The sequence below is a fragment of the Coturnix japonica genome, chromosome Z (assembly GCF_054131305.1).
Source record: "Coturnix japonica strain WE chromosome Z, WE-NBRP24, whole genome shotgun sequence".
Classification (NCBI taxonomy): domain Eukaryota; kingdom Metazoa; phylum Chordata; class Aves; order Galliformes; family Phasianidae; genus Coturnix; species Coturnix japonica.
This window is the reverse complement of record NC_140702.1, coordinates 40,866,660-40,885,515: the sequence shown is the minus strand read 5'-3', so window position 1 is coordinate 40,885,515 and position 18,856 is coordinate 40,866,660. Positions and strand designations below refer to the sequence as shown.

At 39.4% G+C, this 18,856-nt stretch overlaps 1 protein-coding gene across 3 annotated transcripts in view; it reads left to right on the top strand.

Annotated features, from left to right (window-relative positions):
- SMC5 (structural maintenance of chromosomes 5) overlaps positions 1-17,782 on the top strand; it is a 42,624-nt gene extending 24,842 nt beyond the window's left edge. For all 3 annotated transcript variants that reach the window (XR_014939146.1, XM_015849143.2, XM_085528220.1), the window contains 9 exons: positions 2,127-2,250; positions 3,167-3,289; positions 7,556-7,681; positions 11,605-11,700; positions 12,069-12,173; positions 12,351-12,470; positions 14,717-14,896; positions 14,993-15,088; positions 17,216-17,782. Coding sequence is in view for 2 of the 3 variants with exons in the window: in XM_015849143.2 (XP_015704629.2) it covers positions 2,127-2,250; positions 3,167-3,289; positions 7,556-7,681; positions 11,605-11,700; positions 12,069-12,173; positions 12,351-12,470; positions 14,717-14,896; positions 14,993-15,088; positions 17,216-17,356 (1,111 nt within the window). In the remaining variant the exon portion in view is untranslated. The remainder of the gene's footprint in view (positions 1-2,126; positions 2,251-3,166; positions 3,290-7,555; positions 7,682-11,604; positions 11,701-12,068; positions 12,174-12,350; positions 12,471-14,716; positions 14,897-14,992; positions 15,089-17,215) is intronic.
- Positions 17,783-18,856: the final 1,074 nt, after the last annotated feature.

Sequence of the window (18,856 nt, the reverse complement as noted above, 5' to 3'; positions counted from 1 at the left end):
TTGTTTTTGTTGGTGGAAAAAAAAAAATTGAGTGTCATCCTCTCTGGACCTCTTGCTTCACCTTATGACCACTGTCTCTCATCCTTCCAGTACATGTCTCTTGTAAGTGCCTGATTCCTTGCAGTCTGTGACTTCCCAGGGAGGAGGGATGATGAGTGATGTTTTTGGGTGCTTTTGAAGCTATTCTTTTCCAAGTTGAGCAAGCTAAGCACCCTCATCTTGTTCCCACAGGGTTTCTGCTGTAGCCAAAACTAAGTGCAGTGCTTAACTGTGATCTAGTGAGTGCTGAACCTGTTAAACACAGAGGAAAAATCTCTTCTTCTGTGTTTTTGCTCCTGCAGCCAGGGAACACTGCTGGCTTACACTCTGTTTACTGTCAAGCATGTATAGCTGCTATGGTCACTTTCTTCCCAGGGAGAGGACTTAGAACCCGGCCTTGCAGAATCTGATCAGCTTTCTGTCTGCTCTTCCTCCAGCCTCATCAGGTCTCTGTGAGCAACAAACCAGCTGCTTCCCTGTGACTTAATATTTTCTGAAAACTTGACAGGAGTGCCCTCTGTCTGTTCCTGCAGGTTACTGGCAGAAATGTCAAACAGGACAGCTCTTGTGACCAGCTCCTGTCGTACCCAACTTGATTCTGGCTTCCAGGCAGAAAATAGCAGAATAATCATGTCCCCATGCCTCTCATCACTCTGCCACTTCTTTGTTTGCTTGTTTGTTTGTTTTTTGTCAGTCTGGTCTCCCACCCATCCAGACTGCTGTCTCCAGACTTGAGTACAACAGTGCTGTGGGAGACAGCATTAAATGCTAGGGGAATCGATCCAGAACCAGCAGACCAAAATAAGTGTGAAGCTTATGCAACTTAACATTCTTATGTCCACCTGCTAGTGAGGTTCAGAATGTATTTGTGGTAGACAAAGATATATGCTTATTTACACATGGTGAGCCACGTAGCTCATGCACATGGATAACAGCATTCACATAAACAGAAGCAGCACCAGTGATTTGTTCCTTATATGCAGAGCAAGGGTTCCTTAATGAGGCATGCATATGTATGGTGTAGATCCCATCAGCAGGTGGATTCAGACAGCCTACCCAGTAGCTCCTCCTGTATACCATTCTCCCCAATTGTTGGCGTCTGAATGTAGAAACTCACCAGGATTTTCAAAGCTGTTCCTCAGTTTTCCACTTTGTGCTGAATTTAAGATGTTCTTATCCGTCCTGTCTGATATCCAGCTCCCATGGTCTCCTTTAGAGTCAGAAGTACACACTTGGCTCCCAAGTCACTTCGTCTAGTTGCCAGCTAGTCTGGCTTGGTCTTCACTATAGAATAAACACTCATACCTCTGCATATGCTTCCAGTGCTGGCACTGAAATAAAAGTAAATGGCATTCCCTTCATCTCCTATCATCCACAAATCCAATTTATTAAAGAGACAATGAGGTTCCTCTGCTGTGTGCCCTTGGTAAAGGCTTGCTGACTATTCCTGATCACCATCTTCCTCATTCTCTCAGAAATGTTTTCAGAGTGTACCTGTTCCAGCATTTTTCCAGGGATTAAAATGGGAAGATGGTTTTAAAGTTTTTTGGTTTGTCCTTTGGGCTGGCTTGGTGTTTCTTGAAGATCTCAAAATGTTTTGCAGCTATGCTTACTTCTTTTGAAGTTCTTTGTGATTATGTGGTTTTGGGCATTTAAAAGGAATGAAAATTCTGTTTTTCTGCAGTAAATAGGGAAAGTTGGGGGCATGTTTTTTTTTTAATAGAATGTGTAGTGAGAATTAAGCTATCCTCCTTAACTCTCCTATGCGGTATTGTTGCAAGAAGGTAGCAGTAGTAAAAGAATATCATCTTTGCGCTGATTTTTTTTAAGTCTTAAATTTATAGAAAGTATATAATTGCTCACTGGTAGCATCAGCAAACAAAATTAGAGTGTCTCTAATTATGATTTTTGGTATTTAAACTTTCTTATGATTGGAAGGAAAATACCTCTGATGTGTTGGGAATGTTTAGAAATGCAAATTCTTATTTTTGCCAGCTTTTGGTTTTCGATATATGAGATTAAGAATGTTGGTATTTTTCTGCAATTTATTTTAATCACAATTAATCGTATATTGGTTCTTTCTGTAGTATAAGGCAGCTGGAACAAAATCCTATCAACCTGGAAAAGGAATCTCAACAGGCGAAAATAAAGATCAGAGCAATAAATATTCAGAAAGCAAAACTTGTGACAGAATTAAAGTGTCACATAAAGGTATGTATTTTTCCTTGGTTTTGTTCCAGTATTGTGAAAAGTCTAATTCTTGTGAGGAGGAGTTTAGCAGCATTTGAATGTTTTTGTAAATGCTTGGAAGCTATCTTGCTTAAAGATAGGCTTCTTTTAAAGCTTCTGTAAACTTGCACTTTCTTATCTGTTGTTAGCACAATTTATAGATAATTTTCTGGCTTCAGTTTAGACTTTGACTGACGGAAGTCCTTTTGTGGATGCAGGAATTAACTGTGTAATCATTTCCTTGTAATTTTTTGGAATACTACATGTTTATACAGATTGTTTCTTCTCAATTTATAATCTGTTTTTTTATAGATTTTTTTTTTTTTAGCTGAGGAAAAAAAAGTTGCAGACCCTCCAAAAGTCCATCTTACTGCTTAAAGTAGGGAAGATGTTCCTTTTGCAAGAAAACTTAAGAAATATCTCCTGTAACTTGTATCTTGAACTGTTAAAAGCTCTTTTCCTTCTTTCTTTCTTTCTTTCTTTTTTTTTTTTTTAACCAATTTAAATTTGATATTTCTGTTTCCTTTGTGTAACAGGCTTCTCTCTTACAATTGAATTCTTCTGTCCTGATTTCAACTGAGATAGATGATTTTCTTCATAGTGTGTGATATTATGCTATGTTTTGGCTTTAGGAGAAAAACGGTGTTGATAATAGGCTGATGTTTCAGTTTTTGCTAAGCTAAGCCACAGAAAGACAAGGGCATTTCAGCTTTCTAGTACTGCCCTGAGTCTACTGAGGGGACTGGAGTTGGGTGCAAGGAGCTGGGAGGGCACAGCTGGGAGATCCCAGCTGATCAAAGGGTTATTCTGCACTATGTGGTGTAATGTGGAAAAATAGAAAACTGGGGAGTTGACCAGGGATGCAGCTGAAAAACATATTGTTTGTTTTCCTACACAGAATTACATATCACTGAATATCCGCAAAGCAGATTTGATCCTTCAGAGCACTGCAGTGGATGCTGAGAGGAACAGGCTAGAAGCAGAGTACAAGGCAGCAAGTATAGAGCTGCGAGCTTCAGAGGCAAGTATTTCTGTGAATAATGGGATATCTACAATGGAGCTACACTCTATTATAAGTACTCTATAAAAGGTGTAGAAGAGTGTCTTTATAGTGTAGAAGAGGAAGTTTCTGTAATGTTCTGTAGGAATGGATATTAATATTGCTAATTTAGCCTTGATTTTTTTTCTGTGGTTTGAAAAAAAAAAAAAAAAGAACCACTGAGTTGAAAAGGCCAAGGCAGTGCACTTTTCTGAACAAGTCAAGTTAGCTGGGGTTTGTGTTTTGTCATTAGTACCTGTACTTAGTACTTGTACATTAGTACATAGGCAGAATAAGTCAAAACCATCATGTTATCTTAATGATATCTTGTGTTTAATTTATTCAGTGAACCGAAGAAGTAAATATGTGTTTGTGACCTGTATTGAGCATTAGGGAGGATAGTTAGCTCCATCTGCTTATTAGATAATTGGCACAGTTGCCTACTTGTTTACAGTGATTGTTTGAAAAAGTCCTGCTAATTCTCTTGCTTTGATAGCTTGCTATTTATTAGGTTCATTTGTTGTAAACTTGTTCAAATTATTGGTGTTAGTATATGCGTTGCAGCATTTGCTCATTAAGTCAGGTTTTAATAACATGTAAAATCTGTTCACCTTTGCATAAGTTTACAAACCTGAAATAATTAACAACTGCCACAAGTCAAGTGTTCTGACACTAATTCCTGAGAAGAATTTAGATAGTGGTAGCAGCATTTTCTATAACCAGCTTCACATTTTGCACAAAGCCAATTGTGCCATCAGTGAGTGCAATAGAATGCAAACTGAGAACATAGAATGTAAATGCATCCTGCTGCTTGATTTCAGAAAGCTGTAATCACAGCCCTGTACTTGTAAAAGCCTTTAGTAAAGGAACCACCAAGTTGGTTCTTACACTGTTAGCTGAAACAAATCTGAAGCTCTTTCTGGGCTATTTTTCATGGTAGCCTTGGCTATTCAAAATATTATTTCTACCTATCGTAGAATCATAGAGTGGCCTGAGTTGAAAAGGACCACAATGATCATTTAGTTTCAACCTCCCTGCTATGTGCAGGGTCACCAGCCACTACACCAGGCTGCCCAGAGCCACATCCAGCCTGGTCTTGAATGTCTCCAGGGATGGGGCATCCACCACCTCCCAGGGCAACATGTTCCAGTATGTTACCATACTGTGTGTGAAAAGCTTCCTCCTAATATTTAACCTGAACCTGCCCTGCCTCAGTTTAATGCCATTCCTCCTTGTCCTGTCACTGTCAGCCCATGTAAACAGCTGTTCCCCCTCCTGTTTATATGCTCCCTGCAAGTATTGGAAAGCCACAATGATGTATCCCCAGAGCCTTCGCTTCTCCAAGCTAAACAAACCCAGTTCCCTCAACCTTTCGTCATAGGAGAGGTGTTCCAGAACTCTCCAGAGTTCTTAGTTCTTAGTGGACCTCCTCTGGTCTCATTCTAAGAGCTCTGTGCCTTTCTTGTGCTGGGGTCCTCAGATCTGGATGCAGTACTCCAGATGGGACTTCACAAGAGCTGACTAGAGGGAAACTTCCCTCTCCCTTTTCTTCTTTTAATGCAGCTCAGAATATAGTTGGCCTTCTGGGCTGCAAGTTTACACTGCTGGCTCATGTCCAGCTTCTTATCTACCAGGATCCTCAAGTCTTTCTCCACATGGTTGCTCTCAAGGGGTTCTTTGCCCAGATGTATCAACACCTGAGATTGCCCCAGCCCAAGTGCAGCACCTTGCACTTGGCCTTATTGAACTTCATTAGGTTCTCATGAACACACTTCTCCGGCCTGTTCAGGTCCCTCTGGATGACTTCCCTTCCCTCCAATATATGGACTGCTCCACTCAGCTTGGTGTCAGCTGCAGACTTGTTGAGGGTGCACTTGATGCCATTGTTTGTGTCACTGATGAAGAAGTTGAGGAGCACAGGTCCCAAGACCGACCACAGAGGTGTACCACTTGTGACTAGTCTCCACCTGACACAGAAGCATTAATTACAACCCTTCGGCTGCAACCTGCCAGCCAAATCTTAATCCATCAGATAGTCCATCTTTCAAATCCATACCTCTCCAATTTAAAGAGAAGGATGTAGTGAGGAACTTAACAGAAGTCCAGATAGGTGACATCCATCACCCTTCCCCCATCCACCAATATCATCACTCCATCATAGAAGGCCATCAGTTTGGTCAGGCAAGATCTGCCCTCGGTGAAGCCGTGATGGCTGTCATGAATCACCTATTTGTCTCGTATGTGCCTTAGCATAGCTTCTGGGAGGATCTGCTCCATGATCTTCCCAGGTACAGAGGTGAGGTTCACCAGCCTGTAGTTCCGTGGGTCATCCTTTCTCCCTTTCTTAAAAGTGGGAGTAATGTTTCCCTTTCACACCTATGATTTTTCAAATATGATGAAGAGCAGCTCGACAATCACATCAGCCATCTCTCTCAGAACTCTAGGATGGATATCATCCAGCCCCATGGACTTATATATGTTGAGTTTCATGAGGACGTCTCAGAATTATTCCACTGTTAAAGTGGTACATAATTGGCTCCTCTCGCCCACACCTGGAGCTTCAGGGTTCTGGCAGACATGAGGAGGAGCCTGACCACCAATGAAGAGGGTGAAGCCACTACATGGGAATCTATCTCCATCCATGTGGGCCAACAACATCATGTGTCTACTTACTTTGCAATCTTCCTGTTAAGTACTGAGATTTTTCTTCTAATCCTAAACATGTGTTTCTTTTTCACATTCTGATGAACTTTATTTACCCCAGACTTTAGGTAGGCTTATTCTATGCCAAAAGTATTTCAGATTTTCAGTGCCTGATCTCAAAATCTTGTTTCATGCAGCTTTGTGTACTATTTTGTGCAGCTGGAAGATGAGATTCCCTACTTTTCAGGATTGAATTTGGTTCTGGTAATTGTGAAATGCATGAGGATAACATGTGATGCTTCATGTGGGGGAATGCACAGCTGTGTAGACTTTTCAGTGGATCCTTTGCCTTGTTATGAAGAGATCAAACACATCCTTAATGAAGTCAACTGGCTTTAAAATTTGTTTGTGTTTGTGTTTGAAAATACAGACTAGTTTTAATTCAGAAGCTTGTAAAACATCCCTAAAATACTGTTTTAAAGTGTATAATGGGACATACACAGATATGTAATGGACATAAGTATTGTGGTGTAGTTTTATTTGTGTTAATTCTGAATTAAATAATATGTTGGCTCTGGCAAAAAAGATGGCCATCTTCCACTAAACCTTATTTTATCAGTGTGGCAATAAAGCCTTTCTTACCTGTGAGGCATTTCTTTCCTTCTCTGGGATAGCATCGGAAAATCTTTACAGTATGGTAATAAGTGAGACACTTATGTCTAATGTAAAATCTGCTTCCTTTGTGTTTTGGTACAGCAGGACCTTCTATGTTGACATAGGCTGTACAGAGCAGTAACCCAAAATCTCTAATGATCATATATGTTACTGCGGCTTCCGTTGCATTTAGTAAGTGAAGGTTAGTTACATTGCCAGAAAGTAGGGCAAGTTGTCTGTGAGTGGCTGTCTAGCATTTGTAAAATACAGAATAAATATTTATCTGACTGTATAAACATGAAATTAACACTTTTTTTTTTTTTTTTTGCCACTGGAGGGCTCCTATATTTAACTAAAACACAAAACAATTCTTGACTTTTCAGTGTTGATTTTAAAACAGTGATTATTTCTCTTTTCTATTTTGCTAGCTGTGTGACAAAAGCAGAATATGAAACAGCAAAGGGAGGATTTCTGATTACGTACTTGAGATTTATTCTGCACAGTTTCAAATAATCTCTACCACTTAGATAAATGCATTTAAATGGGGGCTAATAAAACATAAGGCTCGCATGTAGTTATGTTTTGGTTTATTTATTTTGTTTTTGTTGCTTATTTTTAAATTTAGTTTAAAATTGTCAAATTAGACACACTGTTTCATGTGTGTTGGCTTTGAACAGAAAAGCAGACTGAATTCTGTGTGTCGAAGTTTTTTTATTATTTATTTTACAGAGTCTGGTTTCACTGTGTTCATTAATTTCAGTAGCATTTGTTGCTGGTAAGGTACTGTTGCCTCTGGTTAGAACTGAAGTTGAAATGTGTGACAACAGCTTCTGAAGTTTAGATGTTCAGTATGTTCTTAAATAATCAGTCAAATTGAATGAATGTTCCGAGTGGCCAGCAATAGGAAATTTAAAGTAAAATAGATGTGTATTTTAATGTTCTTTCTAACAGCAACGTTTTCTTGAACTGGATGAGAGAAAGCGGATTCTTACAGAAAACTGCAAGGATTTGATGAAAAAAGCTCGACAGATGTGCAATTTGTCTCTGGATCAGCCTCTTCCAAAAGAGTTTCAAACCGTAAGTACAAAAATCTTCGTATTTCTCTTAATTTTGGGATAACATACAGCATTCTAATTTTACCATCAAGTAATGCTTTGTACTTAATGCTGGAAAGGTACTAGCAACAGATCATTTATGTTTTTGTGTGTATTTACTCATGTTATCTTGAAACTGTTGGTAAAGACAGCCTACCAGGGGAGGTGTCTTCTAGGCCTGCTCTTTACAAACAGAGGACTAGTGGGAGATGTGGCGATCAGAAGCTGTTTTGGGCATAATGACTAAAGAATGATGGAGTTCTCTATTCATGGTGAAGTCTGAAAAGGGAAGTCAGCAGAACTGCTACCTTAAACTTCTGGAGGGCAGACTTTGGACTGTTTAGGTGTTGATTCAGAGAGTCCCCTGGGAGACCATTCTGAAGGCTAGAGGGATCCAGAAAGGCAAAACATTCCTCAAGAAGGACTTCAGAGGTGCTGGAATAGGCTGTTACTGTGTGCCAAAAGATGTACTGACAGGAAGACAGTCATGGCTGATCAGGGAGCTTTTGCTAAGACTTGGGTTAACGAAGAAATTTTACTATCTTCGGGAGAAGGGACAAGCAACTTGGGAAGAATACAAGGATGTTGCTATGGTACGCAGAGGGAAAATTAAAAAGGCGGAAGTCCAACTGGAACATAATCTGGCCACTGTTACTAAAAACATAATAAAATATGTTTTTCCAAACAAACACATTAATGACAAAAGGAGGGCTCAGGAGAAGTTCTGTTTTTCACTGGATACATCAGAGAACATTACCACCAAGGGTGAGGAAACAGAGTAGGTACTCATTGCCTTCTTCTGTCTTTAATAGTCAGGCCAGTTATCCTCAGGGTATGTAGCCTCCCGAGCTGGAAGACAGGCATGGGGAGCAGAATAACCCCTGCCCATAATTCAGGAGGAATCAGTTAGTCACGAGCTGCTCCACCTAAATGATCTCAAGTCTGTGGGGCCAGAAGGGATCCACCCAGTGGTACTGTGGAAGATGGAAGAAACGCTCTCTGAGTTACTTCCCAGTATTTATTTACCTGCAGCCCTTGTCAGCCTGGGGGGTTCCATATGACAGGAGACCTGCCAGTGTGCTGCTCATCTACAAGCAGGTTTGGACTGAGGGGGCTACAGGCCTATCAGCCTTACAGGCCTATCAGTATTGAGGAAGGTCATAGAACAGATCATTTTGAGTATAGTCATGCAGCATGAGTGAGACAACCAGAGGATCAGGCCTAGCCAGCATACTTTTGTGAAACCTGATCTTCTTTGACCAGGTGACCTGCCCATAGGATGAAGGTAGGGCTGTTTATGTAGTCTGCAAAGACTTTAGCAAAGCCTTTGACTCTGTTTTCCCCAGCATTCTCCTGAAGAAGCTGGCAGATCATGGCTGAGATGTGTTGTCTTCACTGAATAAAAAACTGGTTAGATGGCTGTGCCCAGAGAGTTGGTGAATGGAGTTAAATCCAGCTGGTGACTGGTTATGTGGTATGTTTACTAGGGATCAGTGCTGGGGCCAGTCCTCTTTAGTATCTTTATTGATGGTCTGGATGAGGAGGTGGAGCGCACCCTCAGTAAGTATGAAGATGACTGCTGGGGGAAGTGTCAGTCTGCCTGAGGGCAGAAAGGCCTATGGAGGGAAACAGGATCAGTGGGCTGAGGCCAATTGTAGGAGGTTGTCTGTCAGAAAGACCAGATCTTGGGTCCTGGAGTTTGGTCATGACAGCCCCATGCAGTGCTTTAGGCCCAGAGCAGTGTTTCTGGAAAGCTGCACAGAGCAGGATGTGGGGGTGTTTGTCAACAGACGGCTGAACGTGAGCCAGTGGTGAGTCCAGGTGGCCAAGAAAGCCAGCAGCATCCTGTCTTGAGTCAGAAATAGTGTAGTCAGTGTAGGAAAGTACACTACAAGATGTTGAGGCCCTGGAGTGAGTCCAAAGGCGGCCTGTAAATCTGATGGAGGGCCTGGAGCACTAGTTGGATGAGGTCTGGCAAAGGGAACTGGGATTATTTAGTCTTTCTTCCTTCTTTCTAAATGTGAGATGTGTGGGTTTGAAAGATGGACTACTCCATGGAATAAGAACAGGTTGGCTGTTCACCTCTGAAGGATTGTGATCTATGTCTGGGTGGAGGATCCTCTGGGATCGGTCTTGGGACTGGTGCTCTTCACCTTCTTCATCAATGACACATTGATGATGATGGAACTGAGTGCACCCTCAGCAAGTTTGTAGATGACACCAAGCTGAGTGGTGCAGTTGGTACATTGTAGGGAGGCCACCCAGAGGGACCTGGACAGGCCAGAGAAGTGGGTCCAAGTGAACCTCATAAGGTTCAATAAGGCCAAGGGCAAGGTGCTGCTGGGACAATCTTAGGTGTTGATACAGACTGGGGGAAGAACCCCTTGAGAGCAGCCCTGTGGAGGACTGGATCAGAAGCTGGGCACAAGCCAGCAGTGTGAGCTTGCTGTCTGGAAGGCCATCTGTGTTCTGGGCTGCATTAGAAGAACAGTGGTCAGCAGGGAGAGGGAAGTGACTGTCCCCCTACTCAGCTCCTGTGAGGCCTCATCTGGAGTACTGTGTGCAGATGTGAGACCCCAGCATAAGAAAGACACAGAGCTCTTCGAATGAGACCAGAGGAGGTCCACTAAGATTATCAGAGGGCTGAAACACCTCTCTGTGGGGAAAGGTTGAGGGAACTGGGCTTGTTTGGCTTGAAGAGAAGGCTCTGAGGAGACCTCATTGTGGCCTTCCAATACTTGAAGGGAGTGTATAAACAGGAGGGGGACAGCTGTTTATATGGGTTGGTAGTGACAGTACAAGGACAAATGGGAGATTTAAGTTAGATATTAGGAGGAAGTTTTTCACAAAGAGGGTAGTAACACACTGGAACAGGTTGCTCAAGGAGGTTGTGGATGCCCCATTTCTGGAGGCATTCAAGGCCACACTAAATGTGGCTCTGGGCAGCCTGGTCTGGTGGCTGGCAACCATGCATACTGTGTGGGAGTTTGAAACTAAATTATCCTCAAAATCCTTTTCAGCCCAAGCCATTCTATGATACAATAGTGTGGATAAGAAGAGGCTCGAGGAAGACCTTACTGTTCTCTACAACTCCCTGAAAAATGGTTGGGGTGAGATGAGACGTGACCTTTTTTCCTAAGTAACTAGAGATAAGCCATTACCTCTCATTCTCAAGCGGCTACAGGGAGAGGTTCAGGTTGAATATTAGGAAAGAGTGAAAGAGTGGTCAAGCATTGGAACAAGATGTACAAGGAGGTGGTGGAATCACCATTTCTGAAGGTGTTCAAGAAATGTGTAAATGCGGCACTTAAGTACATGTTTTAGTGGGTGTGGTGGTGGTGAATTGACAGACTAGATGATCTTAGTGGTGTTGTTGTTCTATTTGGTCTTCTAAAACATCTTCCAACAGTGGTGAGACTGTAAAAGCTGGATTACTCTGACATTTGCACGGGGAAAATAAAAAATCATCTAAAATCTCAGTTAAAATTTCTAGGTTTGTGTTCACAAAAGCAGTTCAAGACCATATTATTCTAGCTTCTTGCCTGAAGGGATAACATGAAAGAACTTAAATCTGGGCTGTCTAGCTACCTGCTTTAAGTTCTTCACAGCCTTTGGGAGCATTTGTACAGCTTAACTAACATAGCCCTGGCTTATGCCATGTCTGAGCACCTGAACCTATACAAGTTAGGCAAGTAAAGAGCAATTAATTGCCTATCTCTGGTAGGCACCATGGAGGTTATTCTCTGTCCAGGAGAGATTGTGGGAAAATCTTTTTCTGTTAAAATTTTGAACATGAGACATCCTGAAAGAAAGTAAGTGAACATTTTCAGTCTTACTGGATTTCTTTTTAGCAAATGAGCTCTTCATTACTGCTGCTGTAAAATACATGCATCTGTTCTCTTCTAGGCTTTTCAGACCCTTCCAAACACATTGGAGGAAATAGATGCTTTTCTGAATGAAGAGAGATCGAGGGTGTCCTGTTTCACGGGCCTGAGTGCTTCAGTATGTTCACTTTTTTCTCTCCACCCTTTTTTCTTTCACCTGTATTGTACTTACTTCCCACTCTGTACTAGATTTTTTGGTTTAATAAGCTAGACAGCAGAAACAATGTGTGAAAATGCCAGATTCTGCCTCCATTAGAATTGTAAGTAGGTTCTTCCTAAAGAACAGTGTGTTCTGTTCCTGTTTTTTCTTCTTAGAAGTTGCCATAACCTGAAATAAGAAATGCAGTTTATGTGCCTTAAAGCTGGAAGTGTCTTGTTCAGTGTGCAGTGTAACAATTATATTATTGTGTTTGAGCAGGATCATATTTTTACAGTCACTGTTAGAGCTGGTAACATTCTGTGTACTTTTCATTCTTATTCTAAAAGGTTGTTGAAGAATGCAGTAAGCAAATGGAAGAAATACAAAAGCTGACGGAAGATATAGAAGAAAATAAAAAGGAACTGGATAACTATAAGCAAAGTATTTTAAAGGTAATAGTTGAAATTAGCAGTTCTGTACTAGTGTGTCTTCATCTGAGTAGAACATAAGTAGAAAAATAACTGAGCATAAAGTGAGGTGTTAGCTTCTGTAATAATGGTATTTTTTATTGATCTCTAAAGAAAAATCACTGACAGAAAATTATGTTGCATGGATGTTTTCACTTCTAGATAAAAGAAAAATGGTTAAACCCTTTGAAAAAGATGATTGAAAGCATTAATGAGAAATTCAGTGCCTTCTTTAGTTCTATGGAAAGTGTTGGTGAAGTTGATCTTCATGTGGAAAATGAGGTATGACTTAATTTACTTAGTTTTCACCTAGAAGAATATCGCATTCACATTTGCATGCATCTTTCACTTAAATATTGGTTAAGTAGCAAATTGTCATTTGGATTGTAGGAAAGAAGTTGTTTAAAGTTTGTAGTTTGTTTCTTTTTTAAAACCAGTGTACTGGAATTGGCTGATAAGTGATAAAATGAAAACAAGTCTTTATTCACTTGCATAGGAGTTCAGCTCGTTGGCTTCTGGATGCTTCCTACAGCTGAATAAACTATGCAGCATTCTCAAACACAGAATTATTGTTTCTCTTCTTTTCATTGAAGATTCATTTTGAGAATGCTCTTTTAGATCTTGAATTTCTGGATGTGGTTGTGTTCTGCCAAAACAGTGCCCCCTTCAGGGAAAGCAGTGGCTGTTTGAGCAGTGCATGATCTGAAATTACAGAACTTAGTCTGTGTTTCCTTCTTTTTATTGAATGAAGTGGAAGTGTGTATTTTAGTTCCATATTTTTTTTTTTCCTTTCTCTGTTATTCTTTTTCAAGGCTCAGCAAGAAGCATTACATTTACTTTGCCTGTAAATCTGTTACTGGTACACTTCCGTATTTTTTTTATTTATTTGTTTATAGTAATTTATGCTATTGTATTACTATTTAGTGGCTAAAAGCTGGAACAGTTTTAATGATATCTTTTTATCTATGGTTTTTCTCAGCTTTTGGCATTTTGACTATTTCAAAGCAGTACAATCAGCCTGTTACATCATTACTAATATGAAAAGCTTTAAGCTCCAGTGGCACTCTGGGGAGTGAGTGACTATTCATTGTAGTGAGCTGAAGAGAAATTGGTGGTTTTGTTTGAAATTAACTGCCGTAATGATGACCTTAAGACTTTTTTTTAATGTACTGCATTCATTTTGCAGTATTAATAGCTCATGCACTTCTTTTTTTACTGTTTGTTTTGTTTTGCTGAAAATTACTCCAGCAGCTCTTCAAATATTTGCAGTGTTACTTATTGTTTGGGACAAAACAGTAACTGGAAAAGCTTTGTATATGAATATGAACAGTGCTTAAAAATGCATAAAAGCCAGTATGAGGTGGGGGGGGGGGGGGGAAAAAAGGTTTTTCAATTCTTCTAAAAGTTATTTACAAAGTTGGTTATGTATTATACAAATACTATCCTTTATCTAAAAATAAAGTGTAAGAGAATGCACAGACAAACAGCAAAGCAGTTTGAAAGTAGAGTGAATTGGGACTGTCTGTCCAACTGGCTGGTTGCTCTGAAAGTGATGCCTCCTATTTGTTTCCATGGAAACTACAACAAAAACAAAACAGCACAACAACATTTGATAGAGCAAATTCTCAACTACAGAACACTATTTTCATCATAGTCACCACTGTTAGGCATTCATTTTCACTGGTGATGAGGAAGAGCCTACGTGCTACACTTGTGAAAGTTGGTACCAGCAGAGGTAAGCCAGTGCCTCACTGTGCTAGCATACACTGTTTTGTCTCCATAGATGTTTAGTAGGTGTCAGTGATTGTAAGTAGTACATGTTTTTGCCACATGGTAGGATTCAGTGACAACCTTTGGAAGCTAGAGCTCAATAATCTTTAAAGGATCCTTTCCAACCTGAACCATTCTATGATTCATATACACTTCCATGTCAAACACCATTCAGTCAGACTGCTTCTCTGCTGCTATCTGTTGCCCAGCAACAGCGTGTAATGGACTGCTGATAAGATTCAAACTCTACTGCCATGGTACCAACATCTAACTCTGACATCGTGGGATGACACAATGAAATATGAGGGCTGCTCCAAAAGTAATGCCTTCTATCTCCCAGACTTTCTATCTCCTAGTCTCTTTGGGCTAGATGATCTTGTAGGTCCTTTCCAACCTTGTGATTCTATGATTCCTTTGGAAGGTCTTGGCCTTTTTCCTGGGAAGATGTAAACATTAGTTTCAGGGGTTAACTAGTGTTACTGTACCAATGAGTAAAGCTTTTGACTCAAGGGATCTATATCTGTAATATTAGAAACAGAAAATATCTTCTAGTTCTCGAGTTTCTTATTTTCTACTTTTCAGAAGGCTCTTTTGCCCTGATCTGTAAGCATGAGAGGAGAGGCCCTCTAGGCAGTAGTGCTATGGTTGTAAATATTCTTGTGACATTGGAGAGAGAGTGGCCTGGGGTTGTACCAGGGAGGTTCAGGTTGGATATTAGGAAAAATTTCTCATCTGAAAGAGTGGTCTGACTTTTATAGGAGGAATACGACAAATACGGGATCCGCATAAGAGTCAAATTCCATAACTTCACTGATCTTCATGAACTGACTCCCTTTCATCAGAGTGGAGGTGAGAAAAGTGTTTCAACTGTCTTGTACCTGATGGCTCTACAGGAACTCAACAGATGTCCCTTCAGGGTTGTAGATGAAATAAATCAGGTGAGGATCAATAGTGCAGTGAATAATTACATATTATACAGACACTTATGAAATAGTTAACAGCCTTATTTATTTATTTGTTTTCTTTCCATTAAGGGTATGGATCCAGTGAATGAACGAAGAGTTTTTGAAATGTTTGTGAAAACTGCTTGTAAAGAAAGCACATCACAGTACTTCTTAATTACACCGAAGGTATGTGGCTGAAAATGAAAGTTTTATGTGTAGGAGATCTGAATTTTGTGTGGCAGATCCTCTATAAGCGCCGAGTAACTTTGATTTATATTGCTTAAGGGATTCATAAAAAATGGGTAACTGTAACAAAATTTGTCAGTTTTAAGGACTGTTTTGCCAGGAGTTCTCCCAGTATGTATGTCTCAAAACTAATGCCCTCATAAAGACAGTCTGTGTATCTGGCTTGAGTGGAAACAGACCAAGGTAGGCTCTGGTGGATAGGGTTCATTGTAATGAGACTGTCAAATGTGCTTCAAGCTGAAAAAGAAATGTGATTGTAACAGAAACCAATTTCTGAACGTGATTGTGGATAAGGCTGGTGCTACTAGATTGTGCTGCTGGCCTCAGAACAGCTAGAGAAGTTTCACATTCATGGAGTAAACCCAGTTGACTAGTAGGAGCTTAGAAGCATAGAAAGGGTCAGTGTTATGAACCATGGAGAATGGCTTGAAAAGGACTTTTCAGTCAGGAACAGACAGTTCTTAATCATGTATATATGTTAAAACAAACAAAAGAAAAAAACAGCATTTAACTTTCTGAGTTTGTATGACATAGCTTGAAAAGGCTATCACACAGGACGGCAGTTCAGCTGTGCTTTGAACAGAGGCTGATTCAATTAACACAAGGCAGCTAGAAGCACTAAAAGTTATTTGTGTGCGAGGGAGGCAAGAATGGGCCTTATACTTCCTATTCAGATGTCAGTTTTCCTACATCCCCACCTTTACTGCATTTTAGAAAATCTGGTATATTATGTGCTATTCTTTCCTTTAAAGAACAATTGAAAGAACTAGGCAAAGCCAGCTATAGCACTTTCCTAAAATAAATAAAAATAGAGGGGAAGTGATGCTTGTTATTCCTTCTGATAACTGCAGTTCACTTATCTCCACACAGTCGGTCATTTCTTTGTTGTGTTATTTTTGTCTGTCTTGTTCTGTATATCTGTCTCATTTTGCGTTTCTGTGATTTCTGTCCTTACCATTTGTTCTACTTTACTCTTTCTTATTTTAAGGAACAACAGTTATTTCATAGTTTCATAGTTTCATAGTTTCGTGCGGGTTTGAATGGATGTTGAATGTATAGCTCTACCAATAGAGGTGCTTCTCATGTGTGGGGGGCTATAGGAGATGACTGGGGATTTGGAGTCTGTTTTAAAAGTTGAGCTTATTGTCAGATTACAAAGAATAGGTAAGGGGAAAAAACTGAACTTGTAGAGTTAGCCAAAAATCAGAGCAAAGATGAGAAGCAAGAAGAAACTTCAGAGTTTAAAAAAGGTCTAACATTTATGGTAAGAGGAAGACCAAAGAGTATGTAGGACCATGGTTCAGCAGCATCATGCTATTATGAAGAGAAAATACTGAGGATTTTGTTTGACTGTATTATATCTGTATTATATTTTCTGTTTAGTTCTGTTTTTATTTTTGGTTGTGTTTGTGGTTTTTTTTGTTTGCTTGTTTGATTTTTTTTTTTTTTTTTAATAATCTGATTTGTTTTCAGTAAAATCAGCCATAAGAAGATGATAACCATGTGTTGAAGTTGTAGTGGTCTACTAGGAGGAATTGTACTGAGATACCACTTAATGTGAATAAAGATAAGGGAAGCTGTATGCTGGATAATTGTAATCATTATAAAAGTGAGTGTGTTCCTCATGAGTGAGCCCTGGGTTTGAAAATCAGTTGTACCATATCGAACTATGGTACAAACAACCATCATATTGGGAATCAATTTTTCTTTCCTACAGAGCAAGATTAGAGGTCAAAGTAATCTGAAATTAGGTAATTCTGGCTAGGGCAAGTAAGTGAAGACTTCATTTGCAGCAAGAAGGTACTATGCGAAAATGTTTCTATCTGTAAGAAATAAGTGAAACATGTTAATCACCTGAGTTATACATCTCTTCAGGGGTTTCAGGGAAAAATCTATACACCATCTGTCAGAAAAATTAGGAAATTAATCCTGTAGTGTTGACCTTTTAAGGTATAAACTTGACATTAACCTTCTTCACCACTTTTAGATAATCTAATTTAATAATTTAAGTTCAGGAACGTAATCTTTTCTAGCTGTTTTGACTTTGAGTTTTGTGTTTTTCCGCAGCTCTTGCAGAATCTTACTTACAATGAAAAGATGACATTGCTGTTTGTCTACAATGGACCTTATATGCTGGAGGCAAACAAATGGAACTTAAAGTCTTTCTGTAGGCGGCGGCGGCGACTTGGGAGGGTGGATGAACAGTGATACGTGTGTTTATATATATATATATATATATATATGCGCATATATGCACACATATAAAATATTTGGTGTTTTTGAAGAATATTTTATAGCATCAGTCATTCAGATCTTCAGAAATTGTAAGAGATGAGAAACTGCTGAGGGTCAATGATTAAGAGCTTTGGTTCTTAAAACTTTGTAAAGTTCATAGTGTCTTGTTTAGGTAATATTTTAAATAAAAAGGAAGTTTCTTTATTTTGTTACTTTCAGTAATATCAAAAATATGTTTAATTGTTCTAGGTTGTATTGCGGTAAACTGAAGTTTGTTTTTTTTATAAGTTTGGAGTTTACTCTTATTAAACTGTTTTCCCCTAACACCATTAAGGATGTTTTCCCAAGTTTTCTGAATGAAATGGAAAGTTTTTGAATGAATAAATGAATGAAACAGAAGATGTGTGAGAAGGTAATGGTCTGTAAGTAGCTGTGCACTGGTTTTGTTTTGTGAAAATAGATCTATGTTAATGAATAGGCTGGTAATACACTTTGTTACTTTTACTTTTTTTACTTTTTTTTTTTTAACTTTCTTTTACTTTTTTTTTTACTTTTTAAACTTTTTTTAGCCATTGTTGCATTTTGTATTTCTGGAAGGGTAAGGTCTTAGTTTTGCTACAGCAAGAAGATGTGACAGAGCCAGGTGTTTTTGAAACAGTTGAAGCCAGAGTTTGCAGAGATGAAACTCAGTGATGTGTGACTTTTTTAAAGTAAAACTAGATATGACCAGGAGCAGTCTTTAGCTGTGCTGGAGTGATGGTACATACCGTAGCTTTTTATCTTTAACTACAGAATTAATCAGTAGAGTTTTGGCTGTAGGTGTTAAGTCTTTGAAAGTAAATGTTATCGATAGAACATTGAATACAGCTGTTAAATAGTTAAGTAGACACTACCAGTAGCACACTGAATACCTAAAATACATTTCTAGTTCATTAGTTAACTGCTATGTATTTTGTAAATGGATGAAAACTACGATTGATATCTAAAATGTACACAGAAACGAGTGAGTCTGAGAATATCTGAAAATGTGCAGTATTCTCTTCCTCACCGGGAGAGATGCTGTAAGTAGGATTCTGTACATAATTTGGTGTCCACTTGATTTTAAATGAGAATTTTTCTTAACAGCATTCTGTCAGTAAATGGCCCACAAAATTGGTACGTCGGGGTTTTCACACAAGAATAAGGTAGTGGAAATAGAGTTACTCACTGCAAAATTTAAGCCGGGATATGAGGGTTTTCAAGCACTAAAAGTAAAGAATTCTTGTTTTGAATGAGATAACCTTTAAATAAGAACTGCATACACCTGCCTCTCAGGTCAGATGGCTGACAGCTACTGATCTGTGGAGCTCTGTCTGACTGTGAACTTCCTGCAATTATCTCCATGATGGTTAGCATCCGTACACACATACTTGACAGAAGTTAATGAGTGTGGAAACTGGGGCTGCAGTCCGAGGATTTAGAGGGCTGCTGAAA